The sequence below is a fragment of the Bubalus bubalis genome, chromosome 14, assembly GCF_019923935.1.
Source record: "Bubalus bubalis isolate 160015118507 breed Murrah chromosome 14, NDDB_SH_1, whole genome shotgun sequence".
NCBI classification, from domain to species: domain Eukaryota; kingdom Metazoa; phylum Chordata; class Mammalia; order Artiodactyla; family Bovidae; genus Bubalus; species Bubalus bubalis.
Window position 1 is genome coordinate 25,643,072 of NC_059170.1, and position 12,997 is coordinate 25,656,068.

At 46.6% G+C, this 12,997-nt stretch overlaps 1 protein-coding gene across 1 annotated transcript in view; it reads left to right on the forward strand.

The window, feature by feature from the left end:
• The first annotated feature begins 333 nt into the window (after window positions 1–333).
• VAPB (VAMP associated protein B and C) overlaps window positions 334–12,997 on the forward strand; it is a 47,299-nt gene continuing 34,635 nt past the window's right edge. The window contains exon 1 of the mRNA XM_025263753.3: window positions 334–559. Within this exon, the coding sequence (XP_025119538.1) occupies window positions 502–559 (58 nt within the window). The 5' untranslated portion in view covers window positions 334–501. The remainder of the gene's footprint in view (window positions 560–12,997) is intronic.

Below are 12,997 nucleotides of genomic sequence, written 5' to 3' on the forward strand. Positions count from 1 at the left end.
TCTGCCTCCCATGCGCCCTGCCTAAATACATAATCTTCAGGATGATGGTCCTCAATTCTGGGTGTCCCGTACCCTCCCCTCCCCGGGACTTGCGCGACGCCCCGCCCCCTGCCTCCCGGCAGCCCCGCCCCCACGGCCACCGCCGCGCCTGCGCACTGCTCGGCAGGGGCTCGCGCGCTCTGCTCCCCGCCGTCCCCGAGCGCGCGCCGGGTTAAGGCGGCCGGCTTGCAGCGTGTGTGCGTGCGTGCGTCGGCGCGTCCGTGCGTGCGTGCGTGTCGTACGCTCGCTGGGCACCGCGGCCTCACCCTCGCCCTCCGCCCCTGCGCCTGCACCGCGTAGGCCGTCCCCTCCCCCCCCCCGCGCGCAACCCATAGGCGACCCCCGCCCGCGCCCCGGCAGGCCCCCCCTTTCCAAATTTAAAGGGGGCGCAGCATTCACGCGTCCCGCCCCAGGTGACCTCTTAGGGGTCTCCCCGCCCGAGCTGCCCCGCCGCCGAGGAACATGGCGAAGGTGGAGCAGGTCCTGAGCCTCGAGCCGCAGCACGAGCTCAAATTCCGAGGTAAGCCCGGAGGCCCGCCATCTTCGGCCGCGGGCCGGGCCCGCCGCCCCGCGCTCCCTCCCGCGCTCCGGAGGGCCCGGCGGCGCGGCGGTGACGTCGGCCCCCCGGCCGCGGCCCCCGCCCCGCCCCCGTCCGACGGCGAGTCCGCCTGCGCCCCCTCCCCGGCCCCGAGGGTCGAGTGCGGGAGTCCAGGGCCTGCTCCTCCACAGCCTCCCTCGCCTCGCTCTCCAGACCCTCGCACAGTTGCCGCTGTGACCCTTCCTGTCCAGTCTGCGGCCTCCGCCCAGAGTGTGGGCCCCGGCGACCGCCTGTCCCCGGAAGGCTCAGGTCCTAGGTCAGAGGTCGCCTCCCCGGGAGGCCCGCGCCGACCCGCCACCCCGCCCGGGACACCTGCGGCCGCCCCTGTAGCATCACTCCTGGCAGCTCGGCAACTTAGCCCTGCGTGTGAGGACCACTTTACACACTTGTGTACTGTGTCTGCTCCACATTGGGAGGGAAGCTCCATGAGGACAGGACCTGGTCACATCTCCGTTTTATCCCCCGCACACCTTAGGGCCCTGATAAGTACCTGTGGAGTAAGTGAATGATAGGAACCTCCTTAGAAGTTCCAACGGGACGGGACCCAACTTTTCTTCTCCTGCCTTTCTTGTGCCTGTGTCTCACACCTGTGCAGCCGTGGGATGGGGTTGGGGGAGGGCTGTCAGATCTTCCCCCTCCCCACCCAGAAGAGCCTGGAACTGGAGTCCGAGGAAGCCCAGGGGGCCACCTATATGTTTGTGGCGAGCCCAAGCCCCTTGTAATGTGTGCCTTCATCTTTAGTTATTATTCCCTACTTTTTCCACCAAAGTACAGTGCTAGGGGACAAGAAGGTCTTCATCTGATTTGACCGTTCCTTCTTTCCAAATGTACTGAGTGACTGTGTAGCAGACATTTGATTGGCACTTGAGAGGGGTGAATGGACAAGACAGACAAGACCCTTGCTTTCTTAAAGATTAGCTTCTAGTGAAGGTTGGCAAGCCAGTACTCCAGAGTATTTCAGGAGGGACTAACACAGGTTGGCATGATGCAAGCATGGTTTCCCTTGAACGGCCAGGTCACTGCAGTGTCACCAGCACTTGGCCCAGAGCAGCTCCTCAGTAGATGTTTGTGGCATTGCGATGCCTGCTGGCTACACACACCCCACTTTAAGGCAGGAGGTAGTGTGAGTAATTTACCCAGAGTCACCCAGTTGGCAAATGGCACATTGGAACCCAGATTCCAGAGCTCACGCTCTTTTAACAGTTATGCTTTCTTGATCTCTGGGCATTCTTCCACTGTGGTGGCTGTCATTTTGCCTCCCAGGTTAACAATCTCAGGTTGTCACATTTGGAAGTGATTCCAAATGTATAAACAGTGGAAGGTTTTCCAGTTCAAACAAACACAGACCACAAAACCGTGACGTGGATTATAATTCCATGGCAGTACTTTAAGGTCAGGCCTTCTAGAGGAGCCAGGCTGAGAGAGGAATCTGGTAACTCAAGTGAATGTGGAAGGTGATGGTTTCAACTTGAGTTGTCTGAAATTCTCTACCCTGGAAGCCTGGCTTAACTCCTCCCAGAAGTTGGCACGTCCATTCTTTGAGTCCACAGGCATTTACCCATTGCCTGCTCCATGTGACAGGTGACAGGAGAAGACGAGTCACATCACATAGATGCTCCCATTCTCCTTCAAGCCCCCACCCCAGAACTTAGCTCTTGGGAAGAGAGCTGACAACAGAATAAGCCAGAACAGTGCCATGATACAAGGCAATCCAGATTGCTCCAAGATCAGCACCCGAAGAACGTGTCATTTGACCTGAGTTCAAAGGTCAGATGGAAGTGGGTGACAGGGAGAAAGGAGTGAGGAGTGTGTCAGTTGGAGGAAATTGCAGGTACAGAGGCACAAAGGCTGAGACTGTTGGGCTCCTTTGGGATGCCATTAGTATATCTGAATGACTAGGGCACAGAGCCTTTGTTGGAGTCACGAGGCGCTGGCTGGTTGACAAGAGTCCTATCTTCCAAGGCCTTTGTGAACAGACACAGCCTGTGTCCAAATGCAGATTGTGTTGTGTCTCCTCAGCTAGTTCTCCCTGATTAACCCCACCTCTCCCTTCAGCCTTAACCCCACTCTTGAACATACACTCTCCTCAGTTCTTGTCTCAGTTCTTTTACTTAGTGATGTTTGAGCTTAGGCTGGCCACTTTGCTCGCCAAAACCTGGGATTACTCTTTTCTCCATGGGAGTGGTCGTCACATCTACCTTGCTTCCTGTAGAAAGTTTGGTTGAGATTATGGCTGTTCAGCTGCTTCGTAAATGTGCAGTATTGTACAGAGATTGGTTGTATTTTACACAACTGGTTTCATCATTTCAGTTTCTTTACCTGAACGGTGTGGCACAGAGGAGTGATCTCTTAGCCTAGGGTTGGCCAGAGTAATGATGGCCAAAGTTGCTGGATATGTTTGCTGGGGAAGTGATCCAGGAAAAGTCCTGGTATCAGATTGTTGAGGGCTGTTGGCGTGTGGCTTCAGAAGAGGCATATGCAGTCTTCAATAAACCACTTTCATGATTTGTTTGTGGGTTTGTTTTAAACTGAGCACTAAAATCATGAAATGAGGTTCAATACCCTGTTTTGCTGTATAGAGAGCATTCATTTCAGGATGAGAACTGGCTCATTTAACTAGTATCTTCCAGATTACTTGGAATGATGATTCTGACTTCAGACAGTTCACGTAGATGAATCAGACTTGTAAGCTAACTTTACATAAGAAGATATAATTTAAATGTCTGTCATCTAGAGGAAAAAAACTAATCATCTTTTAAGCATAGCCTAAGATGGTATATGGTTGTATATGTTGGATTATTTTTCATCTTGGACATTTTGTGTGATTATGTTGAAGTTAAGATCTATGTTACAGAAGAAAAGAGGACACAGCCTTACAGGACCTTGTTCAGTCTTAAAGAAAGTGCTGAGCTGCTTTGTGGTTAAGTGTCAGAAGGAGAAGGCCTCCTGGCCTCCCAAAAGAAGTGCAATGCTGTGATACTCGGCATGGTGGAATAGTAGGATCTCTTTGGATTGGAGTCACCCTTCTGAAAGAGTTAAAGGCTTTTAAAACCTGAGAAAAGTGTGCTTTGCATTGTTACTCTTTTCTGTTGTTCTTCCTTCAAGGCCAAATCCTTTACTTTCTCTCTCTGAGGTTCCAGTTGTTGCCCAGCTCAATGAGAGTTTTGTGAAAGAGTCAACTTTTAGGGTATTTCGTATCTCTTTTCTTTCTCCTCTCCCTCCCCTTCCATTGATTCCATCCACAGTTAAGTAGTATGCTGTATATTTTCTTGGTCATTGCCCAGGACTCTTCCTCTTTCTTCACACCCTAGTGTCCTCCTCCATCTCATGATACTGTCACATGAGAATGGTCTGTTAACTGTCCTCAGGAACTGGTTAGTTAAGGTTTAAATCCACGGTGGACCCATTTACCTTTGCTTGATTCTGCGACTGAACCAGTGACCTTCAGGAAACCTCAGGTAGTCCTGTTGTTGGTCAGTATGTATCCACTGGATTGTTGTGGTTGATTACCACTTTGTGGAGGAAAGAGGAGCTTGGGTCAGTGGGTTAGGGACCTCTTTTTGTCTGAGGAAAGTGCTTAGAATCTTTAGTTTCACCCTCTTTAGTTAACTTGTAGCTGAAGATTGTTTAGGAAGCTAAAAAAATAGAAAACCTTGTGGATATAGTCTGTTGTATGCAGTAATTATCTTTCAGATGCTAATTACAGCATTAATTCTTTAGTTTTAGCATAGCCCTGATTTCCTTAACATTTCATGATCACATAGAGCAGACTGTGTTTTACAGCACAACAAAATGTCAGCAGTGTGCTTAAGATTCTTTATGGTTGTGGTTTAAATCCATCCTGAATAGATTATGTTCGTTTATTTAATTATTAACCAGCTTGCTCATCAGAAGCAAGTGGCATTAAACTTACCAACCTTTAGTCAAACTTAAGTCTTCATAGATTGTGTTATTAATTCCTAAATTTTTGTTCCTGGGAGAAAAATGTGAATTAGACGTTAACTTATTTTTACTCACTTACTCTTTTCTTTACAGTTAACTCCTTGAGGAAAAAATGGATAGTTGTTGGCTGTGTGCTTGTATTTGGAAAATGGTGATAGTTCCTTGTTGTGTGTGCTTGCAATGTGAACACGGTTATCTTGATAATTACCTGGTAGGTCTGCATGCAAGTGTGGATTTGTTAAAATAATTAGTCTGAATTGATGCTTATTAAAGAAATGAACTCTTAAACATTATTAACACTGTCTTTTATTTATTAAAATTATATAGCATCTTTCCTTCCAGTGCTGAAGGCAAAATATGAGAACTTTGACCCAGCAATATTACCACTAAGTAGCTGGAAATTAGGGGAGGAATCAGGGGAATAAACTATATTGGTTATGCTCACACATGGCCCTTAGGCTTGATTTTTAGAACCTGAAACTTGAGTTTTTACATAAGGAATTATTTCCAAGACTGCTTCATAGATCTCCCATTTGTGTTTGAAGAATTTGCCATCTGAAGGATGACCATGATTTGAAACAAATGAGCACAGCTTTCAGCACAAGAAAGACGAACAAAAAGAGTGCTGAGTTCCATTAGTCAAGACAAGGTTGCCATCGAATGTCTTTAGTAAAATAAAAGCCTTCTGCACAGTTATTTTGCACTGGGATTGTTTTAAAAACAAAGTTGTGTTACGGTTTGCGGGCTTGTGCCCTCATTTTCTGTCATTTTAGGCTCCTCTCAGGCTGTCATCAGCATAGCATATCCAGGATTGCTTTGGCCCTTGCCTGCTGGATGGGCTCATTCTTTGAAGTTTTTACCTGACAGACTTAGGCTGTTGGCTTTCCAAAAACATGAGTTGTTTAAAGAGCTTCATTATGCAAGAAAAATTACTGAACTCAACAGTCAATTTAAGATTATTTTTTAAAATGCCAGTGTGTCAAAATAGTATCTCTAGAATATCTGAATATCTGTTTTTCAAAATGTTAAACTGTTGTTTTAACAAAAACTATTGATGTCTAGAAACAATGCTGTAATGTGTTTTTGGATCCCCCCTCTCCCCCCGGCCCCCCTGCCCCTGGCGTGGGGAAAAAAAAATCCTTGAGACAATGGCATCATCCCATGGGAAAAAATCTTGTAGTGCTTTCTTTTAATAATATTTTAGCATTGATGGCACAAAACTCTAAAGGTATAGAAATACTTTCCTAGAGGTTTCCTTCATCCTTTCAGAGGGGTTATTATTACCTTCTGACTAGTAGGTTAGCATTTCTTTTCATCTGTCAAGTATTGTCTTCAATCAGGCTTCTTCTGGTTGTGTGTGTGTGTGTGCCTGTGCGTTTGTGCACAGGCCCATGTGGGCACACCTTCACACAGATAACTGATGTGCTTGAATTAGTATACAGTTGGCATTTCAATGAGGTCCTTCAGCCTTAACCTGTCTGGGAGGGGCTTGGAAAATATATGTTTTGGAGGAGACTGAGGTTGAAGCTGCTGTGTGTTTTGGATTGTGCTTTTTGTGTGTGTGTTAGTCGCTCAGTCGTTTCTGACTCTGTGTCCGATCCCATGGATTGTAGCCCACCAGGCTCCTCCTGTCCATGGTGTTCTCCAGGCAAGAATACTGCAGTGGGTAGCAATTCCCTTCTCCAGGGGAACTTCCTCACTCAGGGTTTGAACCCAGGTCTCCTGCATTGCAGGCAGATTCTTTGCCATCTGAACCGCTTTAAGACAGTATAATGGCCCCCTGGGCCATTTATCTAGGTTTGAATTGCTTATAACCTTTAGGAACCAAGTTCCTTGGGCTGTCTTTAAAAGATGCTCAGAGAGTGGAGAGGAGCAGAAAACTGACTGAGCTCAGAACAGAGGGCATATTTGTAAGGGGCTAAGTGCTAGACTAACACCACCACTCCCCCGCAGTTACTTGGGTCCGGAATTTAAAGCAATGGCCATAGTGATGCTTCCATCCATTACGCAATATGAGAGGAAAGGGAAGGGAAGAATGAATGTTTCTAGAAGAGAAATGGTTGATTTCCAGAAGGTGGTCCACAAAGCCTGGGGACAGTGGTAGAGGCTTTAGGTTCTTTATCTTGTTGTTTAATCTGTAGCACAGTTCTGTGATATGAGTTACTCAGTGGTCAGGAGGCCTGTCCCTGGATGGGGCCACTGGGTAAAAAGTGGTGCAGGGATTTAGCCCAGGTGTGTAGCGGCAAAGCCCATTGCTTTCACATCATCTCTGGAAGGAACTCGTGAACAGGGTGGGGGAGGAAGGCAGAGAATTTTTAACCATTACGGATGTCTTAGTAGCTGTCAGGATAATTTCTTAAGAATATTAGATAATTAAAAGTTACTATTTGTGGAATTTTTAGGAGGGATTTCTTTCTTCTTTTAAAAAGTCCATACAGATGACTCCAAAGCATTCTTTGATTTACCTTGTGAATTTTCTTGTTTTCTTTTTTGTAACAGAAACCATTGGTGTTTAATGATTCTGTATGTTTAGAACACACTAACTTTCAAGTAATCTGCAAATCTGCTCTGGAGTCTTTGGAAGATAGGGTGAAACTTGTATGAGGTAGAGATATCACAGGTTTTTGCAGATCTGTAAAGTGGGAATTTAGAGTTCAAAAGGGTGTTTATTAGGAATAGGAATGTCACTGGAGGGGGAGGTGGCAACCCACTCTGGTATTCTTGCTTGGGAAATCCCATGGATAAAGGAGCCTGGCAGGCTGCAGTCCACGGAGTTGCAAAAGAGTCGGACACAACTTAATGACTAAACAACATAAAGATTTATGTTTTACTATACATAATAATATATGTGATATTATGCACATAATAAAAAAAGATAAGAATGTCTGAAATGTGACCTTCATTGGTGCTACTGCAAAGCTTACTGGTGGGGCTGAGATGACTAGCGATTTCTCAAACGCTGCAAGAGACTGACTCACAGTGAATATTAGAAGGTGCTCTTCCATTCTGTAGGGGGTGTGCTTTGGGAAGTCTTCCTTCCCTGAATGATGACAGCCACTCGTAGGAATCATGAGATATGCAGGGGTGTGGTGATTGTGTGTATAGTAGACGATTGTCCAGTTGGGAATGTTTGGAGTTTCTTTTTCCACAGCTCAGGCTTTGAGGTGTTCTTCACTGACAGAGGAGCCCCTCTTGTCTGATGGAATATAACGTGGTTGTGATTCGGGGCTGGTCTGGTTGCCACATTCCAAAAGCTTCCTGTGGCCAGGCCCTGGGGTGGGGGCTGGAGAGGAGTCCTGGCCCTAAAATGTCCAGGCTTCTATAAGTAAGTGCTCAGTTATTCTTAAAACAGGACTAGAAAGTAAGATAGTTAGGATTCTCAGGTTCGTAACATGAATTAGATGTGGATTTGAACCAAGATCTGTCTGACTGCAGAGCCCCTGTTTATCATTCCATTGACTGTGTTGCTCCTCTTAAAAAGTGAGTGGGAGTGTGGCTCAGGAGGAAGGCCCAGGACTTTGTTATTTATTACGTTGCTAGGAAGATGAAAGGAGGACTGGAAATAGGACCTGGGGAATGGAGAAAGAGCCTGAAAGACACATGAAATATAAAAATGAAGGAAAAGCGCTTAATTGTCATTGTAATCTAGTAATGGCTTCCTTGTCACTGCTTCCATGAAGCAGACTCCAGTGTTGTTCTGGAGTGTTAGAGTGACTGACTTAAAAAAAGTAATTGTACTAATTCTGTTTCCCCTAAGAACTTTTCATCCTAACTCAGTGACTTCTGATTGTGTCATTTTTATATTAATGTTGAAAATTACGTGCTGATATTATCACATACCTTCCCTTCTACCTCACTCCTCACATGTCCTCTGTTGCCTCAGTGCTTGTCATCACAAACAATGCAGGCTGATTGGGTACTGTTTTGCCTTTTAGTCACATCACTCAACATTTATAGTATAATGGGGAAAGGGGAAGGAAAGGAAGGGTACCTAGGTCAGTTTTCTGTGCTTCTCCACTGTCTGAGCACTCTCCAGCCTTTAGAGTCCTAAATGTTCCAAGCCCCATCACCAGCACTTCAGATCTAGGAAAACAGCCAGGATTATCATCCTCTGCGTTTCAGAGATGAGAGGAACTGGACTGGCACTTGGCGGAATGCAGAACTTGCTTGTGTGCTTGTATTACAAAGGGCGGCTTGTGCTCCTGCCCCCGCTGTCCATCCCCAGCCAGCTTTGATCCCCTCTCCTGTTCGATGAGGAAGCTTGACCCCAAGGCCGCTTGGAGTTCCTTCCAGCTCCAGTCTTGAGAACATGCTATTAAAATTTGTTTTAGTTGAAGAAGAAAGATGGAAAGCCCCCTGAGGGCAGAAACTGGGGTTTGTATTTCTCTTAGTACCGACCAGTGCTTTGCACTAGTGGGGTGTCAGATCTTTAATTAATGAGCCTTCTTGTTCCTGTTGAAAAGCTCACTGTATTTGAGTAACTTTTCCTGAGTATTCTTGGATATTCTTATCCAGCTCCAGTGTTTTCTGCATCACCTCAAACTGTACAAACCGGGTACCCTGTGCACGTTTTATGGCATCTGCTACTTGTGCTTTATTTATGATGGCTTTGTCTTCCATGCTGTAGACTGCAGGCCCCTATAGGTTTTGTTTCTGTAGTTTTCCCTGGTAGTAACTATAGGATATGTTCTTGTCTTCTGCATAGTAACGCCAAAGAAGGGATATAGCCCTGGACCAGGTCATCTTTTCAGTGTTTGGCTTGACCATTTGAAATAGACGCATACATAAAGAATAAAAAGAAGGATTTGCTGAAAAACCAAAGGTTTGTCCTTGTGGAGGCTTATTTGAATTCTCATTCTCTTGGTTGAATTGATTTGTTGGCATATTAATGTATCTTGATGGACTGCTCTGAAAATCCAAAGTCGTGCTTTTTGACCTTTTACAAGTCAGACACTGCTTTACTAATTGAACGAAGCAAAGTCCTGAATCACTCCTTGGAGAGTCCAGTCATTCAGAACTTCTCATGGAGTTTTGGGCACAGGGGGGTGACAGTTTACAGTGCCTGCCTGGTTAACCTTTCGTCTTGCCCAGAGAATGACGGAAGTGGAAAAGACGGGAGAGGTCATCTGGAGCAGTCCAGAGAAAACTCAGTCAGTTTACCTGGGTCTCTTTATTTTATTCTTTAAAAAAAAATTTTTTTTTAAATGAATTATGCCTTCAGTGCCCTTCACAATAAGATTATTTTATTTTATTTTTTTTTCTTTTACGTGCCTAACTCTAGGCATACATGCCCAACTTTGGCAATTAGTCCTCTTCAGTAAACATCTGAATATTTCCCTGTCCACTTTCAGATAGGAGTTAACTGTGTTCTCAGGTTCTCAGGTGGGCTTGCTCTCCTCGTTCCTTCCTTCCAGGAGGAGCGTATGTGCTAGCAAGCTTCACTCCTGAGTCGTCACCTGGGCACTTCACTGCCTCGTTACTACATCTGTTATTTTATTTTATTATTTACCTCACGTGTACAGTACTCTTTGGAGCATTTGGCCTCTGTGATGGCGCGGGACTCGAAGCTCTTCCCTTCACCTCCTCACGCACCACCTTTTGGCTTTCTCCCCCTCCTCTGGCCGTTTCCGCCTGCTCCTTAAGGAGCCCTGAGGATGGTGCTGAGGGGTGCAGGTTTTCCAGCCCCGGCTCTTGTTCCTCTTCTCTCCTCCTCTCAGCGCCCCACCCAGTCTCCCTGTCTCTTCTGCCAGTTCCTTTGGCTTCTTGCAGCGTTTAGAGTGATCCTAGGGCTGACCCAAGCTCAGACGTGGGCTGCAGGTACTTTACGTGCCGCACGCCCCAAAATGTCTTCCTCCCCACTCCCTTTTCCTTTTTCCTTTGGACCTCCTTTTCTGACACGTACCTCCCTGAGTGGTATCCACATGCACACAGTCGAGCAGCTCACACTCTGAACCCGGTATTCAGGTCTGTCCTTTCCTTCTTGTCCCCTCCGTGACTGCCTCCTTTTCCCGTGGATGACTGTAATTGTTTCTTACCTGGTCTTCCTGTCCTTAGGCTTGTCTCCATACTGATGGCACTTTCAAATGGGCCAATCTTAGCTTCTCTGTTGCTTTCTTAAAAATCTTAAATTTTTGTACGCCCATTGCCAAAAGAATAAAATTTGCATTCTCTAACAACGCCTGGGAAATCGTTTGTGCCCATTTGTGCCCTTGATCTCCCCGGCACCACCTGCCTCGTGCCTGCGCTCTGGCCTTTGCTTCCCCCAGTCCCAGAGCTCCTGCGTTCGCCTCTCCGCCTGTCCCACTGCTCCCTCCTCCGCATCTTTGCGGTCGTTTTCCTGACACTGTCCACATACACCATGCCTGTGCCCCTGCACAGTCAGCTGTGTTTGGTTACTTGCTTTCCTTCCCCACTAACCAGCAATGCCTTTGCCCTCCTGGACGGTTTTCTTTACCCCTGATCCCAGTGCTCAGCATGATGCACAGCGCTTGGCACATTCCAGGGAGTCAATGTCCAGGTCTGAGAGTGTCGAGAAAGGTAAAGAGGGAAAAAAAAAAAGACAGCTTTCTGTGGAAAGGGATGGTGGAACCCATCAACAAGGCTGCTGTGTGCAGCTGACATTGAGTATTAAGATATTCTACCTAGGGTTGGTCACTTCTTTCTCTTCTACAAACATATGTTCCCACCATCCTCCCCTCCTGTTTCAGGGACTCAGCACCACCTCTCACGCAGTGTGCTTCTCTCCATCCCTTTTCCATCCCTGTGGTGTCTCGCTCCATTAGTCAGCCTCCTCCTGGTGCCTCAGATTTCTGTTCTGCTTGATGCTTTCTCAGTGCCTACAAACATACTTAAGTTTCTCCTTCCTGAAAAGAAACTACCTTTCTCCAGATCTTCCCCTGCTTAAGCAAATGCCCAGTCTTACATCACAACTAAATTTTTGGAAGCAGTGAATTTCAATGAGTGGTTTACATCTAGTTTCCTTTCAGTTCTCATACCTTATGTTCCACTGAAGCCCTTCTCAATTCACCCATTTTCTCTTTGTGACTTTAACCTTTGACTTTTCTGGTGAACTCCCTAGCCCTTGATCATGGTTACTGGATGTTGACATTTCCCAAGCTTCTGTTCTCCATCTTCTCCATTTAAGCACTCTTTGTATGTTATCTCATTCACAGTCCTTTCAACTCTCACCGCTACACAGAAAACTTCCAAGTCTGTATCTCCAAGCATATCTTGGTCTCGAGGCTTTCTGCCTGCTGGACATTCCTGCCTGTTGGTTGTCATGAAAGTACATCAGGACTCGCTGTATTCCACGCTGTGTTCCTGACTTACGCTCTCAAATGTGCCTTCCCTGTCTTGGGAGTGGCCCCTGAACCCACGTGGGTAAGCCAGGAATCCTAAACCCGTCTTTCACTGCCCCCTCTTCCCATCCCACTCGCATCTTGTCAATCACTGTCTTCAGCAGTGTCTCCTGTACCCCTTTGCTTCTGCTTCTCCCCACTGCCATATCCTGAGTGCAGGATTATTGCCCCATGTGCCCCCTCTGGCTCTAATATACTCTCTCCTTCCCTGACCCTTCAGGCCACCCTGTGTACACTTGTTAGAGTTATTTTTCTAAACTTGAAAACGTTTGTTGGCTCCCTCAACCCTACAGGTTAGTGTTCAGAATTCTTAGGCCAGCATCACAGGCTTTCAAATTGGGCCATGCTTTTTTTTATTTTTAAAACAGTCGCAGCTTTTATTCTCCATTTTAAACACCTGAAATCTTCAAACACTCAGACGCACACAGACTTGTGTGAGTACGTCTCTTCTTACATCTGGGTTCCCCTGGAGGCTGGCAGAGGCAGTGGATACTGTTTAGAGCCCGTGAAGAGAAGAGGAAGCCCATTTTCCTTCATCGTACCTGCATTCCTAGAGTCACTTTTAATTTTCTTCCTTTCATTTTCTCCTGTAGAGCTCACTGCCAGACTTGTATAGGTATGAGGTTTTACAGCTTATTTTTAAACTATAAGGTGTTAAAAAGCATAGCAGATGTGATCGCCCCTTGCCCCATTTCTCCTTTCACTCCCTCCGCTCAGACCCCTCCTGTTGTAGCCACGTGGCCTCCTTTTCCAAGGCCCCCTTGTGCTTTGATCACCCCACACCGTGCTCACACCAACACTTTTCCTTCAACTCAGAAAGTGTGTTCCTTCATCTTTTCAAACTCTGGGATTTCCCCTCAGTGTTCAGCTCCCCGCCCCCGCACCCTCCTGTGTTTATACAACACTTTACGTGTTAACTTCCACATGGTGTTCTGTGCAGTGAGAGGTCGAGTACCACACAGCAGTTGAGAGTGTGAATTCTGGGGCCAGACTGCCTGGATGTGACTGCTGGATCTACCACCTGAAAATCGAGGATAAAATATTTAATGTCTCCATGCCT